The 24,805-nt window shown below is 38.4% G+C and overlaps 1 protein-coding gene across 2 annotated transcripts in view; it reads right to left on the reverse strand.

The window, feature by feature from the left end:
• The window catches only part of Polr2H (DNA-directed RNA polymerases I, II, and III subunit Rpb8), an 83,098-nt gene that overhangs the window by 56,031 nt on the left and 2,262 nt on the right, over positions 1-24,805 (reverse strand). Inside the window, exon 1 of one of the 2 annotated variants that reach the window (XM_089231212.1) lies at positions 8,737-9,519. The exons of the other annotated variant lie outside the window; for it this stretch is intronic. Within the exon in view, the coding sequence (XP_089087338.1) occupies positions 8,737-8,779 (43 nt within the window). The 5' untranslated portion in view covers positions 8,780-9,519. Of the gene's footprint in view, positions 1-8,736; positions 9,520-24,805 lie in introns of those variants that run through there. 2 annotated transcript variants of the gene reach the window in all.

Raw genomic sequence — 24,805 nt, forward strand, 5'->3', positions numbered from 1 at the left:
TTGTAAACTTCCGGGGAAAAATATAGCATGTTCGACATTAGGCTCATTTGACATCAACCCCCATGAATATAGAAAATATAACTCTCCCTCCCCTACCCCACGCTTCCCAAAAATTAGTGCTACCCCTCAATGATATTGTTCAAACGTGGTGGAAAAAAAAATGTGAATTTATACAGTTTATACATTAAAAAAAAAAAAAACTTCGGCTATGGCGCCTGACACACGCTCACACAGCAGCGAAACAAACGGAACTTATCAAGTCAAGGTGGAAGCACTTGCGTGTGTTACGTACAACCTATTCATTCTGTTGCAAAGTAGTGAAATATTTGAGCGAAAGGAGAGAAAAAAGTCTTGAAATGAAACATCTGTTAGGTTGATTCTCGGCGGACGGTCCTCATGGCGTCCAAACCAGCCAAAAAATAATGAGAGAGAGAGACAGGCTCCCTCATACATGAGTGACTGCTACATGTCAATGTTTAAGACACTGACGCTGTTAAGATAACACCGCTTTTTTTAATAGCGGCTATTTCACAGTATTAGATTTCTATCGGATTCTTTTAAATTTTTCAATAAATGACTTCTTTTAATCAATATTATAACAAATCCAAAAGGCCAATAAGGGCCATGCTAAACCAAAATAATTTCTTACATGTGCTCATCCAAACATACAGTGAACGTAGTCTGAAGAAATAGTACGCTAAGTCAATGACCAACGAAATACAGTAAAACCGATCTTAACAGACACTGCTTAGATGCGGTCTCCTCTCTTTTACGGCTAAGTAATTTTCTCATGTATAATAAAAACATTTCAAACCCCTAATTAAAGGTCATCCCTTGGGGGGGGGGGGGGGCCTGTCCAGTCAAATTATGATTGCATTTTCCAGACCCTTCACAAAATACACATTAATGAAACGATAAATTTGGCATTTCATTTCTTTGGTGATAAATTAACTAGATTGCTTGGTTTTCCACAACATCACTTATTTTCCAGAAAAAAAACGGGACCCTACAAAAAAATTCTGGATAGACGAGTTCATTCCTGCCCAAGATGAATGAGAATGTGCTCCATGTCACTAGCATACAGGAGCTCGGAAACACTGTACCACAGTTGTATCTCAAAGGCTGATAGGGGCATCGCGGTGAGTTGGCCGTTGGCTACACTGTTCAGTGTTTTCAATTGTTTCTTTCTTTGGACCATTCTGGAGAGCCGTGGTTAAACGTTATCCATAGCAAGGGAGCTGCGGGTAGCAAAATATTGATGATCTCTGCTGTACCAGGATGACAATATACCTCGACATTGGATGGGTCCCGTCAAGCTGGATACCAAGAAACCCACATCTTACGTCCCGTAACCTTTTTTTTTAATTGAGGCTATATTAAGGAAATAGACTTCACGTCAGGTTCATAACACATACATGCACAGCTTCCAGCATTTCCCAGGTAGTCTTCTACTGAAATCTCTTCATTGCGACAGAGCGGTGGGCCATGACCTGGTTAGGAGGTATTTTCGCTCCTTTTATTTTTCTGCAAATGAAACACAGGAGCACTGCATCTGCAGTGAGTAATACAATACTCATGGCAGATGGCAACACTACACATAACAAGCATAACACAGTATCAATTTTCACGTTAAGTTCACAACACGCACATTGTAACATGCATCAATTCATTAGAAATTCCGCACAGGGACGTGGACGAGGTGCATGTGTGGTTTAGTAGTAGCGAGTAATACAGCTCATAAGAGTACGCTATCAGGTTATGACAAGAGTGCGGGTTTCTACACAGAACAGTTATAATTTACACCAAAAATTTTCAAGTTGCCAAAAACTTTTGCGAGTACATTCGCATGCATATTTAATATTTACCTACAAAAGAATTAATGTGTCAATTCCTTTCAGTGCTGACCCTGTACATTCAATGAAGTTCATGAAATTTCATCAGCCCCTTGAGACCATCACCAAGCAGAAAAATTATGCCAGCATAAAACTACTGTAATATTGGACAAAATACATTCTATAACCGGTATCTTCAACCTGCTGCTCGTTAAGCCCCAAAGTCTGTACGATACTTGCACGCAGTACTCGATTTTCCATCATGATAATTTGGGTTTTAGCTCATGTCAGAATTGCCGTATGGGAAAACAATTAACTGGTTTTTTTTCTTAGTTATATACTGCACATTTTCTGTAGGAGTCAGTGAAGCAAAAAATTTTTAAGAAACCTTGCTATCAAGAAAACAGACATAGCAGGATGTTATGCCGAGGTGAACTCGGAAAGTCATCTGGTCTCCGCCGGGACTCGAACCCAGGTCCTCTTGCAGACCGGGTGTAAGCATGCTACTATCTACAACACTGGAGACACGACTCTGCCTTCTTTACTCCACGCACTATGGTGTAAGGCTTTCTATACTGACAATATTCAGGAAAAGCGAAGAGCTCTCATTATAGGGTTTCAGGGTTGGCAGGTTTTAGACGCATGAAAGTTTTTGACGGTCTAAAAACTGTCACGTCAAAAACATCAAATAGTGAATTTCATTACATAAATTCCTAGGGGGGCCCATTCAAGTATTACGTCAGCATCGATGGGGGGGGGGGGGTGTGTTCTGATTTGCTGACTTTTGATGACAAGGGGGGATGGGGGGGTTTGGATAATGCTTACGCCATCAAGCACCCTTTATGAAAATATGAAATAATATTCTTGATGGCATCTTACTCAGTGCGCCAAAAGAGAAAAACCTTTCGATAGTTTGCGGCACTTGAAGTAACACCCCCCCCCCCCCGATTGATAAGTGCCCTACAGAGCCACAGAGAGCAACAGACCTACAAACAGTACAAATTGTAATTCAATCATAACACATCACTCACTTCACTTCTGAAATATAGATGAAAAATCAAACAACACTACATACGCACTCAGACTGTTAGGTACGCACATAGTACAGGTATATGTTAGGGGCTGTTCAAGTATTACGTCATCATCGATTGGGGGTGGGGGGAAGGGGGTTTCCGATTTGCTGACTTTTGATGACAGAGGGGGGGGGGGTTGGACAATGCTTACGTCATCAACCACCCTTTATGAAAATATGAGTTAGGATTCAGAAAGGCAGAGCTGATGACGAAATTTTGCTGACGGGGGGGGGGGGGTTAAAAATTTGCTTACTTAACACTTGAACGGCCCATTAGGTACACACTTCCGGCACAACTCACTAGGTAGAAAATCACCCATAGATGGAGAGTTGTGATCGGTTTGAAAGAAAAAAAGGAAAAGAGCCACTTTAGTGCTCTCTAAATGTTTCACGGACCCAAGTGATCTGGAAATGTGTCCAGGATGCTTAAATGCTCGGAACTGTGACTCGCATCATTCGAGTGATCCGTAATTATATGCCGCGGATCACTTAAATAATCTGAGAATGTGCCGCGGGTAACTTGAGTAATGTAGAACCGCACTGGGGGGGGGGGGGTCACTTAAGTGCTCAAAAACTAAGATCCTCAAGGGATCTCAAAATGTGTCACGGATCGCTTAAGTGTTCTGGAACTGTGTCCCGGGTCATTTAAGTGATCTGAAAATGTGGCATGGGCCGCTTAAATGCTCTGGAATTGTACCACGGACCATTTAAGCGATCTGTAAATGTGCGCTTAGCTCATTTTTACAAAATTAGGTTTGAGGAGGCTGATTGAATACGAAAGCTAATGAAACTACTTCCCCTCCATCACTTCTTTATGCAGAAATGTGTAATAATTTAGTAGATAGGAATTCCTATAAATGTAATCGTTTTTGCAATTTTAATGCTGCATCTCAACTTGCGAAACTGGCAATGCTTCAGATAGCACGATTCAATCAAGAGAGTAGGCCTATTCTCAAACTTTGGATCTGCACTAAGATATATTGCGAGTGTGAATAAACTACTTATGCATTCCTTTTATGGGATGCTAAGCATTAATTCAATTTTGCTACTGAATACAATTTTGTGTAGACCAAAAAATTCAGAATATCAAAAAATTAATATTTAGCACTTAATAATTATATGTATAGTAAATTAATATTTCAAACTTTAGTCTGCATGAAAAATGTTTATGGTTGCTCAATACATCTACTCGACAAAAAAAAAAAAAAAAGTGTTTTAACACACTGATTATGGGTTTTTTGACGATTTAAACCAGCTTTTGACGGTTTAAACCTGTTTTTGAAACTTGTCAAGTCAAAAACCGGTTTCTGACGTTAAAACCCAACCCTGTAGGGTTCCCAGCAAAATCTACTTGATAATTTCCCTGACCGAAACTTTTGAAGAAGGAATATACACATAATTCAACGTCTTAACCTTTCTAGCTATTTTTGGAGTTTGTTCCCCACCCCCAGAGAACTTTTCTCTGACTTTTATCAAATATTTTTAGTTTTCCATAACTTTTGCCAAATATTTTATATTTTCCCAGCTCATTTTTTGATTCGTAAATAATGCAGTGTTCCCAATTGACGTGGAAAATCAGAGAACCCCCCCCCCCCCCCCCGATTAACCATATTACTGGGAACACTGAATTATTTACGAATCACAAAATAATTTTTTCGTGTAAGTTATATTAACATAAGAATTTTTTTATAAATAGTCCACATGCTAAAAGAACAAGGCTTAAAATTCTGTGGACCAACCAGCGTCAAACATTAATACTAACATTTTTTCAGTTAGAAGAAAAGGTTACAAATACTTCAATGATGGGAAAAAAAAAAAAATGAAGAAAAAAAAATTATAGAAAACAAAATTTATATGAAATTATAATATGATTTGAAACTTGTTTTAATTAAATATATTTCAAGTCAGCGTTTGCGGCAGCTCTTACTCTATATTTTTCTTTAAAATGCCATTAGTCGTATCTTAATTTTGTAACGGCACTGAATTTTTCAATTTTTGTGATAGAATGAAGTGACTTTAGTAACAAAATAATTTTTCAACCATTTTTTCCATACGTTGCGCATGAATTTAAATTGAGTAAATTTTGGGAAATGAAAAAACAGCTGAAATTTTTTTTTAATTTCAAGCTTGCAAAAATATTTTTTCAGAGAAAAGAAAATAGATTTTTGTTTAATTTTTCATAGACTATATATAATTAAAAGCCAACAATTAAAAGACAAACTTGCTATTGGTTATCTAAATTAGTGTTTTCCCTTTTCTCCTTAATGTTCTCCCACTCGCTGAAAATCGGAAGAACACATTCAAAAACATTTTGAAGAGGGTTAAGTGATTTTTACTATGCCGGTTAGAGGGTTAAGATGGGCTGAAAAAGAAAGGCAAATTCTGACGGTGGAAGGTGGGGGCGATAGGAGATTCTGAACTTACCCTGAAGCTCAGAATAACAGTAATCAGAATAATCGCAGGAAAGCATTTATTTCCATCATAGAGTAGACTCTCGACTATCCGGCCTAGTTTAAAAACAATAATACATTAATGGATTGCAAAATTACCTTTTCCCATTTGCGTAATCATTTATCATGAACAGTAAAAAAAATAAGTTGAAATAATTTTTGTAAGAACTTGATGTTACGGTTGTTTTGTTCGTTTTGAAAGTGTGTATTTGTACTCAACTACAGTGTCCCCCTCCCCCTTTAGTGGAAAATCAAGGCACCACGGACTCCCTGTAGCCAAGGCCAATTTCCACGCTGCCTCCTCATGAAATATTAATGATTATCATTTCCAAAATGATTATGATTTTCATATCGTACAAAAACTGAAGTAGTAAATTACAATTTCACAACACTAAATGCAACAATAGTAAATGAAAATGATCTCACGGAAAAACGCAGGTCCGTCGAAAAACTCTGCTTTACAGTGTATACGAGTTTGTTTTCTGCAATCAAGTTAGACATTATAAAGTTTATCTTAAAATATGTGCAATATTTCTATTCTTTGACTTTTCTGTAGTAAATTTTTAAAATCTAACAGTTCAGAAATGCATAACAAACATTTATTAAATACTCGACCTGTACTTCGAGGTCAGAAAATATAAATAAGAGCGGGTTTTGGTATAAAAAATATATTTTTATGGAGGGTAGTAGAGAGGACTGTATTTATACAACTTCGGCCTATCCGGCTTTTTTTGTTATCCAGCCCGCCCTTCCGTTACATTTGTCCGGAGTCCACGGTGTAGTAAAGAATTCCATGATTTCTACCAATATTTAGTGATATTTAAGACACATATATCACAAATTGCTTCAAGGTTTTTTGACTGAAATAATACTTGGATTGAATTCGATTCGCCAGTATGTAATTATTCAGTGAAGAGGTGAACGCTTCCCGTGACCTCGAATCTGGACATATTTTACGCTATTCCATTATAATAAAGGCTTTGATGCCTTTGCATGTGCATAAGTAAATATTTGGACACACATTCGTAGTTGCTTTGAAACCATTTCATGTACATCCAGATATTTGGTATTGTTATGGTATAACAATAAGTCTTTCGTTTTGTTTTTTTTCAACGGACATAGTACGGATGCGAAAAACGTATGGAAAGTCGACGCAGAGAATCAAGAGTAACATACAATAAAAAGAAAGACCATACTACAGTATTGTGAAGTAAAATTTATAGCGCGGCGACTCTTGTTCAGGCCGACACCATCAAAAAGCTTTTCACCCATTTTTTGTGAAATATTTTTGAAAAGCATAAAAAAAAATGTGAAATTTGATGAACAATTTTAATTTAACACAGTGGTTCCAAGGGTCGACGGACCGTTACGGGGACTTTGGAGAGGTATCCGGGGTGAGGGGGTATCCCATGAGCTTGGGTGAAAAAGTGATCAAATTGCTTCTACATCATATCTTCACTGTTCGTGCAGTAAATTTTTTAATACCACTGAAAGCTTCTTCACAGGTGTTTCCGAATTCTGTGAAATTGAGAAATTGGTCTTTCTATCGGTCAGAAACATATGACATTTAAACAGAACATGGAAACACGTGAAGTTTTTAGTGGCATAAAAAATTGAGAATTCTGACATATGGCATTTTGCACGAACGGCGACGATATTCTGAATATTATTTAATAAAAGAGTCCGTGGATTTCATCTTATTGGCATTGGGGGGGGGGGGGGGGGGCTCATGGCCTTCGTCTAAATATGGCACAGAGTTCGTAAAACACAAAAGGTTAAGAATACCTGTTTTAACAAAACTTTTTCTTAAAAAGAAATAATAAAACATTTAGTATTAATATATCTCACTAATAACATGCATTTTGATTGGCAGCATTTTTCTTCGAGATTTAATCCTGATATTATAGGAGGGAGAATAAAAATTCTAAACCGACTTCAATGCATGGCGTAGCTAATAAGTTACAACCAATCAATATAACAAATTTTTCTACTTCATTGGCATCAGAAAATTGTGTTCTAGTCCAGTGTTTTATCAACCTTTCTCAGCCCAATGGCCTCCTTTGAACCATGTATCTCCTTCTCGTGACGCCCCAGTGTTATTAAATGCCCCCTACCCTCATTCAAGAGCCAGGCCCTTTCTATTTTCGAACTGAATTTCGATAAATTTATAACGAACAAAAATTTTATAAATAAGATCGATCTCTGGAACCAGGCACGGATCCAGGAAGTGTGGGTGATCATCCCTCCCAAGTGCCGAATTATGCGGGAAAAATAAGTGGGCTTAAAATACGGGGATGATCCAACGAATCTACACAACTGATTGAACCTCCCGACACATCACCCTGGGTCTGCGAGCTTATCCTAGGCTGCTCCTTCTTAACCGTATATGCACCTCGTACACATTCCTACCCTGGGCTACAGTTCAGTGAGCTTCCTTCTTGTTAGGGTTTTACGCATGGTCGTCTCGACATCATGGGGGTCCCTGGGCCAAAGTGATGTTCTGGGGCTCAAAAGTTAGTTGGAACAGAATACATGTTTATTTGTAAGCTGCTACTTCCAGCTTATTTGTTTACAATATTACTTACATTTGAAAATTACAATATAGATCTCATCATGCAAGCCCCTATGGATATGAGGTCGCGGGTCATGCCCACATCAGCCCATGGGTCAAGATGGCCCGGGTTCTATGTACAGCTCTCTGTGGCTCCCGTTTCCACCTGATTTTCACCCCTGGTCCTCTTAGTATATTCCAGGACCACAAGGGGGACATGCGGCCCCAAATTGAGAACCACTGCTACAGTCCACAGAAAAAAACAATTCTGAATTTTAAATTAAAAAATAGGATAAATTTTAAAGTATAAAATTCATGCCTTGAACGGTTAAAAAATAGATTCACAAATATTTTTTCGCACAGCGGCAGTGAAAATCTTGTTTTAGAGATATACAAATTTGTGAATTTCTAATCTTTATGCTTGAAATTGCATGATTCCGAAAAAACGACATAGAAGTTGTTCCGAAATTTCATACAACATGTAAAACATATGTTGCGACCAAAATTTGAAGAAAATATAAGCTTACCATTTTTTTTTTGTCACGTGCGAATGTCTTCATTAGAATTTACCACCACCACGTATAATGCTGATTATTATTATTTTTTTAATTTCTTTTCAACTCGAATTGCATGAAAAACTAATTTCATATCGAGAGAAAATTTTTTCATCCATACAAAAAAAAACTTAGCAGACACTCGCAAACGTTCACACGAGAAGGTGCTCGAGACTTTCCCCGTCAAAAATGAAGTTCAATGAACATATCCATCACATGCACCAACGAACGAACGAACGAAACGATACAAACATTACAAGGAAAAACGCAAACTCACCATGTGCGAGGCGGGGAGAAGATCGTCGTTCCCAAGCTGACATTTGAAGACACACTAGAGAGATTCATTGCGACAGCGAAATGTCCCACAAAACTTTAACAAATTTCTTTTTAAATGTCACATTCTCTTCTTCGGACGACGGGACACCGCGACAAGAACGGCGAGAGAGAGAAAACAAAAATGTGCAAATACCACAGCCGGAGCACACACATACCGTCGCACACACACACCACACACACTCACTCACATTGACGATGACTTGAAGCGCTTATTAAAACGGTGGCGCTTAGCAACAATCAGCTGCTAAAATGAAAACAGTTTCTTACAGACAGACGGACACACGTCGATCCCGTAGCAATCACAATAATAAATAATGGCAACAATACTTGAAGCACACACATCACAAACAAAACTAGCATGTATTTCCTGGTGTCTTCATTTTTGATCAAATGTCAGCTCAGAGAGAAAAAAAAAGCACACACAAATATAATTTTTTTCCCAAATTTCTCCGGATCCAGGAATTTTTCCTCGACCCCCCTCCCTCCCATTTTCCAACTCCACGAGGGGGGTACGGGGCGCGCCTAGTTAAAAGTATCGCGCGAAGCCAGGACGACTCTCTCTTGGAAAAGCGACCACATGGTTTCCCGAACCGAAGTAGAGACGTGGAGGTGGGGGGCGGCCCACCATAACACGCATGTCGCGTGCAAAACGGGCGCCGAACGGGTGGCTGGATGGTTGCTCTCCGGGGCCGCGGGGCGAGCGAAGGGAAAAAGGGGGTGGAGTTTAAGGGGCGGAGAGTAAGATGGAAGTAATAGAACGATGGAGAGAGAGAGAGCGAGCGAGCGCGACGACGAGTATCAGAGAGAGAAAGAGAGAGAAGCTTTTCGTAAAGGTCAGCTCTGACGCATCCAAGAGCTGCAGTGCAGAATAGCGGCAAACACAAACTGCGAGAAAAGGGATTTTTCTTCCCGTTTTGTAAAACAGGACAGGAGAAGGGTGGAAGAGCACTGTATGTTCGTGGTTTTCCACGTCGTACATGACCACACTGTGTACGATTCCTCCACTTGAAAAGAGAGCGGGGAAAAAAAAACCAGACCACATATATTCATAAATTCCGACCACTACCGCTGCTTCGGTCCGTGAACGCTTTTTCTCGCTGAAACACACACCACCAATGTTGATGAATGTATACGGGCTAAATTCAGCTACATATACCCCCTGGAGATTAAAGAACGAGATCCACACGTGACCGTATGAGAGATTCCAATCTACTTTCATTCATTTTTCGAATGAAAATCCAGTTCAACTCGAATACGAGGATTGTTTTCGAAGGACCGTTTTGCAAGGGAAAAAACTATTTATTATTTCGGGAATGGATTTTCCCCCCTAAAATTCTACACATCTCTGTTGTTGTTGTTAGGAATTTGCTGTTTAGCATGATACAATTTTTCGTAGGCCCATACATTAGAAATGTACCGCTTGATAGGATGGCCATTCCTGAACCGTTTTCTCACTTCTCCGCCAGTTAGGAAACGGTTGCCGGAAAGGAACCTTTTTCAGAAGTTTTGTTGATGAGCTTCATGTCGTAAGAAAACTGCATGTTGCGAGAGCTTGAGGAAACTTTTCCGTGTAATTCAAAGAGGGAATTACATGGGAATGTAAACGAATTTGCAAATTGAGGCAGGAATGAAAGCAACGCTGTTCTGGAATGGTCATCATAAATGAAGCAGCACATTTCTATGACAGGGGATTGCAGAACAGAATCTATTCTCGCGATGGAAAAGTGCTTCCGAAATGGAAAATATGGAGGGGAAAATGACTGAAGACTTATAGAACTTGAAAAATCAACTAATTTCTGATGTCCTCCTTCATTTCAAAACGGTGTGCTTGATTTAATCCTTTAATTGGCAAGCATTGAAATATCCAGTGGGGGAAAAGGTTTCAGGAGTTATATTAAGCAAATGAGGTCATCTAAATGATATTACATGAGAGAAAAAAAATTGTCAACATTAAAAAATATATGGGATGTTGCACTTCAGGGAACACATTGCATTAAAATGATCTATGCAGAATTTGAATAATATTTTTAAAAAAAGCCATTTGCTGTTTGCCAACCTATATTTCTATCATTGCTGGTGAATGCACAGCAATATGTCTCCTCCACAAGGTCAAAATCGTTCTTGATTCGCTTGTCAAGAAATAGGAGTGTACCTCTTTGAGCCATTCTTCTGGTAATTATAGAAACTTCATGAAAATCCCGCAAGTGAAAATCGAATGTTTAGGAGTTGCTTAGAAGCACCGATGTCGAAACGAGCTCAAGATATATAATGCCTTTAGTTGAAAAATACAAGAATACCACGTGTGTTGCTTTTGAGAGCAACATTGCCAAATAATGAGTTAAGAACAGCGCCTCATACTTAACAAAAAGCTTCCTGTGGCTGGCTGGTAAAAAAAATATTCCAGCCCATATCTCGGATCCTGCGTATTAGTGAAGTGGATGGAACGTGTCTGAAATCTGGGCGATTCGAGAAGAGGCCGGCCATTTCGCGAAGAAGCTAGACTTCGTAACATATACAGTACACAGGGTTTAACTGAAGTACTTTTTTTTAACCATAATCATCAGATGAAAATCTTTTTTCCACACAGAATACAAAAATTTGTGGGATTTTGAATTTGGCATCATTATAGTTCGGTAAACCACTAAGAATTTTATAAGTGCATCGCATGCTGGACTAATTTTTTTTTTAAAGGACTGACTTCCCTATCCCACTGAAAAGAATGTATAAATTGACACATTCGTATGAATTTATTTACCGTTTTTAGAGGGTTTTTTTTTTGTTTTTGTCTATTTAAAAAAGAACAAAAAAATGGCCGAATTCCATAAAATTCAACAAATTTTTAATTTCCAAAATGCAAGGCAATGTTTTATTTTTCAACATCTGTATTTCTAATTACACAGATTAAGAGCCAGTACGCTCTTATTTTCCTTTCAACACTCTATCGACATTCACCAGAATGGGTTATTGAGCAAACCGAAATTCTACTTTTCGAAGTCCAAAATTCTTAACAGAAACGAAAATGATTCAGAATGTTTATTCAACACCACCAATAGAAGAGTGTTATATAAATTTTAATAATTTATCCCGTAATAGCGATGGACAAAAGGCAGTGATTCCCAAACGGTGCACCATGAGATCATCTAGAGCAGTGTTTCCCAAACTTTTTCACATGTCGCGGACCATCTGTAATGAAGGTCAATGAACGCGGATCCCCTGCAACGTTTGAAGGTCAATTTCGACGCGCTCTCCTTTCCCCCCACCCAAGAAATCTAACGTATATATTGTTTTTTTATAGTTTTCATATCATAAAAAATTGAATAAATTACAATTTCAAAGCACAAAATGTGTCATTCATGCAATGGTAATAAATGAAAATGATCCGACAGACCCCTTACAAAGTACGGGTTCACGGACCACAGGTAGAAAAGCACTGACCAAGAGGGATGCCGTAGAGGCTTATTTTGAGCACAAAATCCCAAATTAAACAAATACAAGGACTGCTACTATCCAACCGTACACGAAGCTCGTAGACATTCCTCTGAGGAATTTCTAAGGAATCGGTGCATGCCGGAATTTTTGTCGTGAGTGTATGTGAGGCCCTAACGTATCCATGTTGTGAGAGTAATGCATGTGTTGTGCTATAGTGGTGATGTCATCTGTCTTCCATATTTTCAAGAAAAAATTACAAATACCTGAAGTACAAGGGCTGCTAGTTTCGGCAAGTGCATCATAGCACTTTCGGATTCAAAGGTATCAAGAACGTGAAAAGTTTTGGAATCTGATGTAAAAGCATCTGTCATTTCGGTTACCAGAAAAGACCATGAAACTGTGAATTTTTCCCCCTACAGCGTCATTCAGACAAACAGATAGAAAATCACCCTTTCATTGAAACGAACGATCATTGCATATAATAGAAATGGATGCACATAAAAATAGGTCAAGAATATTATCATTTTTTTTTTGTCTCGTTTCTAGTTGATACTACGAATCCGCAATGACTGATAAGGTAATGGCACACATATATAAACAGTACTCCATCTCGTTTATATTTCACACACACTCACTCACGAAACCGAAATCAATAAACTGAGATAGTGTTTGCACGCGTACGTATAAACTCCCATAATACTTCCTTTTAAGTGAATACTTATCAAATTTTCCCAACGGGTCCCGATGTTTGTGTTCTCAGAATTATTCTACGATATGTTATAAGGAGAAAAATACAATCGATCGATTTCGCGGAAGTCATTGGGATCCATTCATTTTTTTTTCTTTTTCCCATTTCCTTTCTTCAAAAGCTCTCCACTCGATACAGTAGTTAGTTATTAGCTCAATTGCTATCGTTATCAGAAGAGAGGTAAAATAAGGAAAGGAAAAAAAATCACCAAAGAATATCGGAGTTAATAGTCTAAGAGAGGACAAGTCTTCCGTTTCCATCCGCTGTACTACCCAGATTGACGACCGAACCCCGTTGACGGCACAGTGGTGATCGGTTGAAGTTAGCATTCAGCAGTTTCTCTGCTTTGACGGGCGAATGCGAGCCGGTCTCCAACTTGAAAAAAATCTTTCTGCCGAGAAAACAGGCAGACCTTCAACACGATACTTGCATTGCACCAAAATTCAATAATTTACCATCTTCACATCAAAATATGGAAGTCAGATGGCAACACCACTAACAGTAAATCTGCATAACTTGGACAACATAAATACATTAGAGACTACACATACACTCAGAACACATGTTCCGGCATGTATAACCCATTTTTGCCCCTACAGATTGTTTTAAATTCAGTTTCTTTCCTATACCATAGTTGAATGGAACAAGCTCCCCCACGATCTCTGATTTCTTGTCACTTGTTACAAAGCATATGTGTACAAATCTACCACGTCCTTCCTTTTGTATAGGTCCTGGACGGCTAACAATATTGCATAAATAAATTCATTCATTAGAAATTCCGTAGAGGAATGTGTACGAGGTGCATGTACGGTGAAGCATTAGTTATACTACATACCTAGAGCAGTGGTGCGCAAACCGTAGGTCGCAATCCCACGTGGGGTCACGAGAGATTCTCCAAAATATGTTAGAACTAAAGAATGCCTTTATTCAGCTGAGCTGATTATATACAATGTGATACAATATGTCATACAATGTGATTTTATCAAATTCTACTGGTACAATAATCAATATATTTGCTCCATCATGCCAGAATCTCGAATCTGCAATGTCCTTGCAAAAAAAAAAAAAAAGAACGTGGGAGAATCATCGGATTCCAAAATTGTATATTTCTTAACAATTAAATACACAGAATAGAATAAGTAGTATGTGAATATACGGGAGAAAATGTGTCTACGTTTTATGTGAAAATTTTTTTTAATGGCTGATTTCAAGTGTAGAACCATTTTGAAATCAGATGATTCTTTCTTAATCACCTTGTATACGAACATCAAAGACCATACACCTCGCGCTACACTTCCATCTTGCATAAGGGACATTAAGTACATCGAAAAACAAAGTAGATATTTATGATATTTAAAAAAACTGAATATCTTTGGAAGTCAATATCGTATAATTACAATCGGAACAAGCGTTCTGGAAAGGGCTTTCGGGACAGCACATTTACTGCAGAATAAAATCCGAATGCCCCCGGAAATCGGAACATATGGTCAGCTTATGTAGAGGTCACCCGATGAATTTTTTGGTGAAAAGGGGGTCGCGCTTCAAAATGTTTGCGCACCACTGACCTAGAGGCGTAAGCAGGAGGGAGGCATAGGGCGTACACGGACACCGACCCAAGACGACAAAATTTAAAAAAAAATTTTAATTAAAATATCGAAATAAAATATAATGCTCCAAGCATGAGATGAGATTCGGCTACGCAATGTCATGTGTCGAGCATTTTTATTACAGTATAAAATCGATTATCCGAATATCGGTTAACCGAAAGCGTTCCACTCGGCAAATTCAAATTTGCGCGCCATGTAGAAGTTCCGCTAGTGTTTTAGTGAAGCAAAAGATGAAGAAATTAGTGAAGAAAAAATTTTGGACTTCTTTTCCTAAACTGTAGGCCTACTTTAATGGCCATTTCGAACTTGTCAAACTAGGCTAGTCAGTTCTCGGTGTTATTTGTACGACATGTGGTGCAAAATATAGACAGTTTTGTGTTTAATATCACTGTTTCTTTGTTTCATATCTCTCCTATGACATTGGTACAATTTTTTTCCGTGAATGATCGGTTATCGGAACAACCCCCAGGCCCCAATTGTTTTGGATAATCGATGCTCTACTGTAATTTCTTTGAGGTAAAGCGATTTCGCATTGAGAATCGTTAGTCGCCAACTGAACTTTCACGTTTTGCTTCTTCTTCCAGCAAAAAATGGAATCATTTCACGTGACATGATGAGACGTGTCGCAGCCAAGTCTCATAGAGGCATAGAATCTATTCGTGTCTAGTCTATACACGCCTCATTTCCTAGGACTATATATATACTTTTATATCCCATATATTTTTCAATTTCGGTTACTTCAAGATGTTTGTTGAAGGTTAGATAGTAGCTCACACATTTTCTGGACTAAATTCCCAGTGTGGGTCTCACCCCTACAGATCAGTTTTGTGAATACTCCCAAGCTTCTAAACCAGTGTTTCCCAAAGTGGGCGATGGAAAGATCCGGGGAGGAGATGGAAGCTACGGGTATAACATATAATACTATGGGTTTGCTTTACTTGGGGGCGATGAGAGGAAGAAAATATTGAAGAAGGGATGATGGAACAAAAAGTTTGGAAAACTATGTTCTAAACCAGGGGTGGCCAACGGCTGGCCCACGAAGTGATTCTGTGGGGCCAGCGACAAGGTAAAAGTATCTTGAAAAAATTAAATTTGTGATCATTATTTGAACTACCGGTTCCAACAGATTTCTTGATTAACAAAAACTGCTTACAAACTTCTTATTTCCATAGTGACGAAATTAATTTAATAAATAATTAATTCAATTAATAATGGGGCGACTTATACACCGATGTTACACCACTGATGCGGCCCGCGACGCTATAGCTGACCATTATGTTGGCCCACGAACAGAAAGTTGGGGCCACCCCTGTTCTATATAAATACTTCTTAGAATTTTCTTTCCTCCCCACTGAAAAAAAAAAAAGAACCATAGTTGTGGGCAGAGATAGACATGAAAGTCTGGGGGGGGGGGGATCACGATGAGGAATGCTGATGGGGGCATGATGATGTCAATGCATATATACGCATATATATTAGATCAGCCGGATTCACCTTTGACGCCCCTCCGTATCTCCACCCATGCTCATAATTGACGCTGGTGGTGGAGCACCCCGTCTCGTATCTATGCCCATGCTCGTAGTTATTACCACCTCTTGATCGATTCTAGTCTCTCCACGGGTATATTGCCTACTTTGGGCACTGATCTACGGTGAAACAAAAATTATCGAGTATCAAAATGCTGAGGTAAGTTTTATTTTGTTTCGGAAAATTTTCTGGATTTTACGAGGCGGTCACATCCACACAGAAGTTCGTTTGAAACCTCCATAATACAGGGTGTCCCATAAATTCGTAAGTAGTTTAAAAATTCATAAAAATTAAGGAATTGCAAAAATATTTATTCTCACGAAAGGGGATTTTTTTTTTTCGGCACAGAAAAAAATTTAGTTCAATTTTTCGTCGGCAGAGGGCGAATCTCTAGAAATATGCAAATCAGTCCTATTAAATGCAGAGTGCACGATTAACAGCTCCTTTCTGAATTTTCCTGTTACGGGAGCTCACATAAGGTTTCCATTGTGATGTTGACATTAGTGGACGAAGCGCTATTGGTGAAGTTGTTTTAACTCAGCCACGAATCACCGGCTGAAGCTTTACGAACATTTACGGTACAGAAGACATTCAAGAAAGGTTCAGATCCAATCACTACTACCGGAGTGTATCTATCAACAAAAATGTAAATTTTTTGTTCTGTACCAAAAAAATCCCGCTTTCGTGAGAATGACTTTTTCGCAAATCGCATTCAAATACACCGATTCCTTCAACTACCATGATTTTTTAACTACTTACGAATTTATGGGGCACCCTGTACAACGACTGGTGAAGTTACAATTTGAAAATTTCAAGGTTGTGCCACTTCACGTAAAATAAAAGCATAATACCAATATTAAACGAGTACAGTATTCTTCTAGCATGTCGTCTACTTCCCGGGGTACTTTAAGGTGTAGTACCGAGAATACCGCACGCATATTCCTACAGTGATATAATAAGAACGTATCCGGGACGTTGACCGATGTATGCGATATATGCCTCGTGTTTCTGTGTCGTCACGAGCGCGCCGCGCCGCCTGGATCAGAAAAATGAAAAAAAAAGGAGGAGAAAAGCGCCCTGGTGCACAAAACCGAGCGCAGCGATTGGCCGATGGATGCCCCGTAATGACGGCAGACAAAGCTAACTTTCGGAGCCGGGGCGCCCCAGTGCTATTTTTAGTATCAAACCGATCAAAATGGAAGGCAACGGTGGCGGGGACTCGGAGCGATGATGGGGTGGGGAGCAAGAGGAAAATGGCATCGGGGCGCGTAGAGTGGAGCGAGCACATATACAGTGGAGTACTCAGAGCAAATGTCGTAGGTGGCGGTGAGGAAAATAAAAAAAAACAGCAAAAATCAGAGACACATGCGGAAGGGCACAAACGCAGTTATATTTCCTGCAGCTGGATAATGAAACAAAGAAAAAAAAAAACGATATAATAAAGGGAGAAGGGTGCTCTCATCTGCAATGCACATACAGACACACACAACAAGCACGTCATCCATAGGGGGCAGATATTCTCATACATTCCAGAAGTTCTTGATTTCCACTAAATGGGAAACGAAAATAATGGGGATCAAAAACATGAAGCAAACTGAAGTGTCACGTCGGGAAGAAAATAATTTTGCGAACTACTAATTTCAAAATAAAAAATTAAATGTAAGCTTCCCCTTTTTCCCTTCTTTGCGATTGAACAACAGAACCCATGATAAAATATGTGCAATCTAAAAATAGCAACCGATAACCCGACGTAACTTTTAACCTTTAAAATCCCAAAGCTCTAAGAGTCGTGTGCAGCTCGCAGAATACTTTCGATACAGAGGTAGTTGCACCTGAAATAGTTCAAATTATCAATATAAGAAAATGTGTTTATTATTTTCCACCTTCTAATTTATTCAATTTTTCTTTTTTTGGATTATTGTAAAAAAACTTTTTATTTTTAACAGGTTAACTGCAGGCTATTCGGTCGAGCACGAGAAATAGAACAAAATAGTGACTGATGGACTACACGAGAGGGTTCCCAGCAAAATCTGCTTGATCACTTACCCTGATTTTCACTGACCAAAACTCATGAAGAAAGACATGTAATTTAGAATCTTAATCTTCCAAATGTTTTCAAATTTCAGTTTCTTCACCCTTCACAGAATTTTTCCTCTGAATATTTACATATTTTTCTGTTTCTTGCCAAATATTTTACACTTTCCCTGACCATTTTTCATTTTCGCTGACCTTTCAAATCATTGGGAACCCTGTACAACCTATTATGTCTCCTAGGGCACTCTGTGCGTAGATTTTCAGAATTCCCTTCAATTGCATATGAACCCTTCCCTCCTGAACAAAAAGGGGGAGGTCCTCATTTTTTGAAGTATTGTGACTAGATCATTTTTGCACGTTATCAAATTTTTATGTACAGAACAGAACCATCACTTTTTCAAGTGGCACACCAATGTAAATTTTTCATGAAAATGGGATAGTACAAAAGTAAAAATCAAAATCATTTTTTATAAAATCACCAATCAACCAATGAAACAAACTAAAGTGATTCGACAACCAAATAAAGTTGTTTGTAATACTGTATGATATGCAAGATCTATGGTTAGTACCGTTTTTTTTTTGGTGATGCATAACTGGGCAAGCAGGATTTCCTCTTTGTGGTTGGTCATGCAGCTAAATCAAGTAATATTACAAATGCAATCAAGTTTATGGAAAATAATAGTCATCAAACGAGAATTATCACATTAGCAAGAGGTACACACAAGATAAAAAAAAATTTTCCCAAGTATAACTGAGCGAGACAAAGAATGCTTCCCATCAGCCAGATATGAAATGTTTCAATATAAAAGCCTCTGTTAGATTTTGGAAGAATAAACATTTTATTTTAAAGTCAAGGAATTTGCAGATAAACCTGAAGTTCCAAGTTTAACCTGCTCCGGAAAACTACTCGTATTATAAAAATCTCATATCTTGAAATATACTTTCTCCACATAAAATGCAGATCCTGATAATTTGATAATAGAGCATAATATCTGCATTAATTAATTATCATGTTGCAGTGTAGAATATTAATATAGCCAAGTTTTGCTTATAGAACAAATACAATACACACAGTGAAGTACGATAAACCTATCGCCTTTGACATTCCAGAACTTTCATGCATTGAATGAGCTTTTCCTCATATGTTTCACGCTCATTAGTTGAATTTTTGCTTTTAACTAGTTAGCTCGCGAATTAATTTCTCCTTTTTCCCTTTTTTGAAGTTGATAAAATAAATCATGATTAAAATTTTTTATGAATACAATGAAACTGACTTCATTGTGTTCCTAACTATGCTTTTAAAACCATCAACAACAAAAAATAATAATTGAAATAATTACTAATTGGTTTTCAAAAATTGAAATATAATTAGATAGAAAATAGTGATGACTGCATATATCAGATGTAGCCAGCAGATATTTTTGCTTGTAACTTGCATTCACAATTTAAGGTACAACAATATAACATAATTGCATATGGATTATCAAAAATCATGAGCGCAAAAAATTTACAAGCCCCCCCCACAACATATCTATCATCAAATAGTTCATTTTCCTTAAAAAAAATTACTGATTGATTTTGCACCCTCTTCTGTTACATGGAGCTTTTTTCTTCTTTCCCTCCCTGTTGTTGGCTTTCCTCAAAAAATGAGATGAGTACTGAATAAATGAGCACTTTGTTTCATTTAGAGGTAATTTCTGTTGGCAACTTAGTCCTACGTTATCTGACAGCATCCTGTGTTGTACAAAGAGAGACAGCTATACGTGATGACTTGTAAAGGTTCAACCAAAGTATATGCCAGTTTACTGCAAAAATATTATTCAGGAGACACATTATTATGTGGCAGCAGGAGAACTATTCTGGCAGCTTTTTTGAATCGGTTTTAATTTTTATAAGTTACAGTAAATGTATCAATTTTGTCTCGCTCATTCAACATGTAAAATACAGTAAAAAACGTCTCTTTTGCAGACACTGGCAGAATAGAAAAGTTCATCCATAAAAGAGGGGAAGAACATTAATCAGGGCATTGAAATTCATACCTTTATTATGTAAGGGAAACTATTATTTCGCTGTAAAAGAAGGGTGACATGAGGGGTGACCATTAAGGGAGGTTTACTGTATGTATCTTTCTTTTTCTACTGTAAATTTCTCAACAATAGTAGAATAGATCTCTGGTCTCAGTGTTGAGTTTCATGGAAACACCCACCTCCCTGTGCTTCTCAACAAAGTGCAACATTGTTGAGAAGCACAGTGAAACGGTTTTTTAATGCTCAGTTGACAATACAGTATACATACGAAACAAAGGGATAGTGAAACTTTTATATGATGATGCTCAAGGGACCGGAAAAATGTATAGTTACACTGAATTTATTATCATAGATGGAACATACCAGCACCGTGAGAAGTGTGCTGGGACCAGAAAGTAATATCATTACATAGGGGGCACTGTCATAGAGGATTTTCACTGTATCCATATCAAACATTCACAATATAATGAATGTAGAAAACAAGATACAAAATATCACTGGATTAGAATATAAAAAAGGAAGGTATAAACAAGAATTTGATTTTTCAAAAGAAAGCTTCAGTACGCTTTTGTCATGATACAGGCTAATAAGGACATTAACAACATTCTTATATTCAACAAATAATTTTTTTTGTGATCTGATTTTTCACTAACTTTTGACAGCATCATAGTTTTGGTGTGATTTGATAGAAACCACATCTATTTGAAATTGAGTTCACGTAATAACGATATCATGATAATGTTCCAGAGATTTATTGTCTCGTATGGTGGTCCAGTGGTTATAGTGACGGACTCACGATGCGAGGATCCGGGTTCGAACCCCACAGTGGTGGTCGGTTGAAGTTGGTTTTCTGTGGTTCCCAACTTCAAGGCGCAAATGCGAGCCAATCTCCCCGTTAAAAAGTCTCGCCACAGAGAGCAACAGTCCTACAACGATAAATCATTCAAACATAACACTTCACATAACAAGCATTACAGAGAAACAAAAAAAAACTTCACGTCAGGTTTCACTACACGTACACGCACATTCCCGCATGTACCGATTCATTGGGGGTTCCGCGGGGGGTGTGGTGTAGCAGTAGTAGGTAGGGCCTCCAAAAAATGGCTCGGGGATCCATGATGTTCTTAAGTCAGCCACCTCGTTGGGCAGTTTGCGTGTTGTGGCATTGTATTTGTATTTCCAGATTTCATAATGAATATGCATGATTTTTTTTTTCTGACGTTTTTGTCAGTAATGAAATTAATTCCCTGACCATTTCATATTTTCCTGAACTGTATGAACCCTATGCTAATTTTCATACTACAGCTTACACCAAGCCAGCATTTAGTGAGATTCTGAATAGATGAGGATTGTGTAATTTATTTCATTTGGTACAATGTTCATCTGCCCCTTTTTAGCACATGAGTCTTTCTCCTCATTTCAGATTTAACAAGGAAACTATAAAAGAAGGGATCTTCAAGAGAATAGAATAAAAATAAGATGGAAATCAAAAGTAAATGCAAGTAGAAACAAGCAAATGTTTGATACACGAAGCAAATCTTTTACACTGCTCACAAGGCTATAATGCACTTGACCAAGGGCAGGGGCGTCGGAAGTGTTTCAAACTTGTGGGTGCTCGTCTTGAGCTTTATATTAGAAATTACGATTTCTCAATCAATTCTAGGGGTGCTCAGACCTGAGAAACAAAATACCGTGGGTGCTTGAGCACCCACAGCACCCCCGGCTCCGACGCCACTTACCAAGGGTGAATGTAAATGAAATGTCAAACGAAAGACTTCTGGCATCCTAAATCTCTACTACTTCATCACACACAACCAACTGTAGCCATATTGCTATACTGCAATTTAGTGTCATTAATGAGTTGGGTTGGAAATGAAGGCAAGCTTGTTAGAGAAAATATCTGGTTATCTATATTCTTCCCCCCCCCCCCCCACACACACACACTGGTTTCCAACCCAAGACTTGACAGCAACCTTCACTGTGGTAGACGAGCATCTTGCCACCAGGCCACTCGGGTGCCTCAAATCTTGAGCTTTATATTGGAGGAGGAGTCAATGGAGTAGGAATAAACACAGAACTTTGCCCAAAAAGAAGAAATGAGCATGGAATAGCGAAGACTAAAAAATTGAGCCTAATTTTCCTATCAGATTTATAATGTAAAAAGAGAAAATAAGATTCCTCTCTGGATTAGGCTAGAGCCCTTATACCTTCCCGCAGAGAGCAACCAGACCAAAACACATTTTAGTCACACATGATCCGTACAAGCCTAATCCACCAACTTATCAGTTCTGAACTTGGAAGGTAGATGGCAGCACTCACTCAACACATATTTCAAAGCAATCATGTTTTAGTTGGGTATACAGCACACAACTTTCACAGCACTTTCTGGCATGAATAAATTCGTTAGAGCAGCGGTTCACACTCTTTTTTGACTTGCACAGCCTTAGAATCAAAATATGATAACACATAAATAACAATCGACTAAGAATAGGCAGTTGCATTCATGAAAAGGTGTGAGAAGAACGGGGTGCCATCTATATGTGTAAAACTTAGGACTGTAGTGACTTCTTTTGAACTTGGTATAGCTCCGACATAATGTTTACAAAAATTTTGTGTTTTTCCAGACTTGTTATTTATAAAAGAAAATTTAGGTGGCGATAGTATTATTATTTTTTTTTCCGCACCATGGGGCAACAGGCAGGGTTGGCGCAAACCTGTGTTTTTCATATTTTTGGGGTATTTTTGGGTTTTTCAGGTTTTTTCAAGGTTTATGATACTGAAGCATAAGGAAAGCAAGTCATATACAGTTGAACCTCATTACAGTGAACCTGCTTAATATGAAACTCTGGTTAACATGAAAAGAATTCTTGGTCCTGTCATTCTCTAAGGCGATATAATTTTATAAACATGCTTAAGAAGAGTCTTTTAAATAGAAGATTGCTTAACGTGAAAGGATTCGCAACTTCAATGAAAGAATATGTTATATAGAAAAATTCTGGGGAGACAAGGGTTGGGTGAATGTGTCTATAATGCACTAGATAACGGGGCACATAGGCATATGCAGAATTTTTTCAAGGGGGGTTTTCAATTTTTTTTCCTCAAGGGGAGAAGGGGATTTACGCTTTTTCCTCCAAAATAACACTATAATCTCGGCTTGGGGGGGAGGGGGGTGGTGTTAAAACCCCAAACCTCCCCTGTGTACGCCAATCGCGGGGAATGACTCTGTTTATAATTGGGGGAGAGAGCTTTATTGCACCTGAGCATGTGTTGGCGGGGAAGTGGGTGCACACTCTTATCTCTATGTCGGCTCGTTGTTGTCTTGTTTTTAAAAGCTGTTGTAATGATTTAAGATCATAGATGCCACTGTGACGGAATCAGATGATTCAGATGATGAGCCAGAAGCCATCTTTCAACCCAATGTTTTGGCGAAATCAAGGTTCAGAAGCTTTGAAAACACTTATGAACTTTCTAATGCACCAAGAGAACGCTTCCTCCACTCTGAACTCAGTGCTGTTTTAAGGCATGGTCTGGGGGCCTCACGAAAATTAGATCTGGTTGAAGTTTTCAAGAATTTGCCTCGGAAAAATCACTTGGCCCATGATGCTCTTAGGACGGCCCTGTCTGAACTATTTTGATGAAATTGAAAAGTTTCTGCATCTGTGTATTGCAGAAAAAATGAAGCAGCGGGCTATCATAGATTTTTTTCAAAAAATGATCAAATGTTACTGGTACGCAAATTTTACATTTTACAAAAGAAAAAAAGAGCGTTTTAAAAATTGTATTATATTTGTATAAATTTACACTGTATTAAATTTAAGACTAATGGAAATGGAATGTCAAAAATTCTTTTCTCGTTGCTGTTTATCGGTTAACATGAAATTCGGTTAATGTGAAAGATTTCGGTGGAAGGTGGAACTCCTTGAGTGTCACGTTAAAAAGGTTGGACTGCTGTTTATGCTGTAGTCTATATTAAATATAAGACATGGCAATTATATTTATGCAATTATTTTATCAGTGGCGGCTCATTACAGAAATTCTGATTGGGGGCACCAAAATCGTTTTGCATCTTATTATTATAAATTGGTTAATAACGTGGGTTTTTCCTCTAAACCTATAATACTATTGAATACATAGATTTATTAATGTATTTCTCTTTAGATAGAGTATGGCAATGAAATAACACCATTAGAAAGGCTGCTTAATACTGTTTGCAAGTAAGTGCAGTCAGGGCCGCAACAAGGGGGGAGCAGGTGGGTCTCGGGCCCTGCACCAGAGGAGGTACAAATTTTATTCTCAAACCTCTCGTTCAATATCACAAGGGGATACCGAAATGTGCACTTGCCCTGGGTCACCAAGCATCTAGTTGCTGCCCTTAATGCAGTTTTAAGGTGTAGTTTTTGGTGAGTTGTTGCAAGCACTTTTTTTTTGGATCGTTTTACCTGGGTTCATGGCCCCCACAAGGGGTGGGCTGACAAGGCTCCAGCCCTGGGGCCCGGGAGGATTTTAATCATTTTTTTTGTTTTTTCACGCCATAAATTCATCATATAGAGGGCCTCATAAAAGTCTGGTCCGGGGGCCCGTAAAAGATCCCAGCCTAGGGGCCCTGCTTCAGGATGTGGGGGCCATGCCCGGGTTTAT

Source organism: Pholcus phalangioides, unplaced genomic scaffold (assembly GCF_987345545.1).
Source record: "Pholcus phalangioides strain wild (caught in Gottingen) unplaced genomic scaffold, Ppha-v1.0 ptg000004l_1, whole genome shotgun sequence".
NCBI lineage: Eukaryota > Metazoa > Arthropoda > Arachnida > Araneae > Pholcidae > Pholcus > Pholcus phalangioides.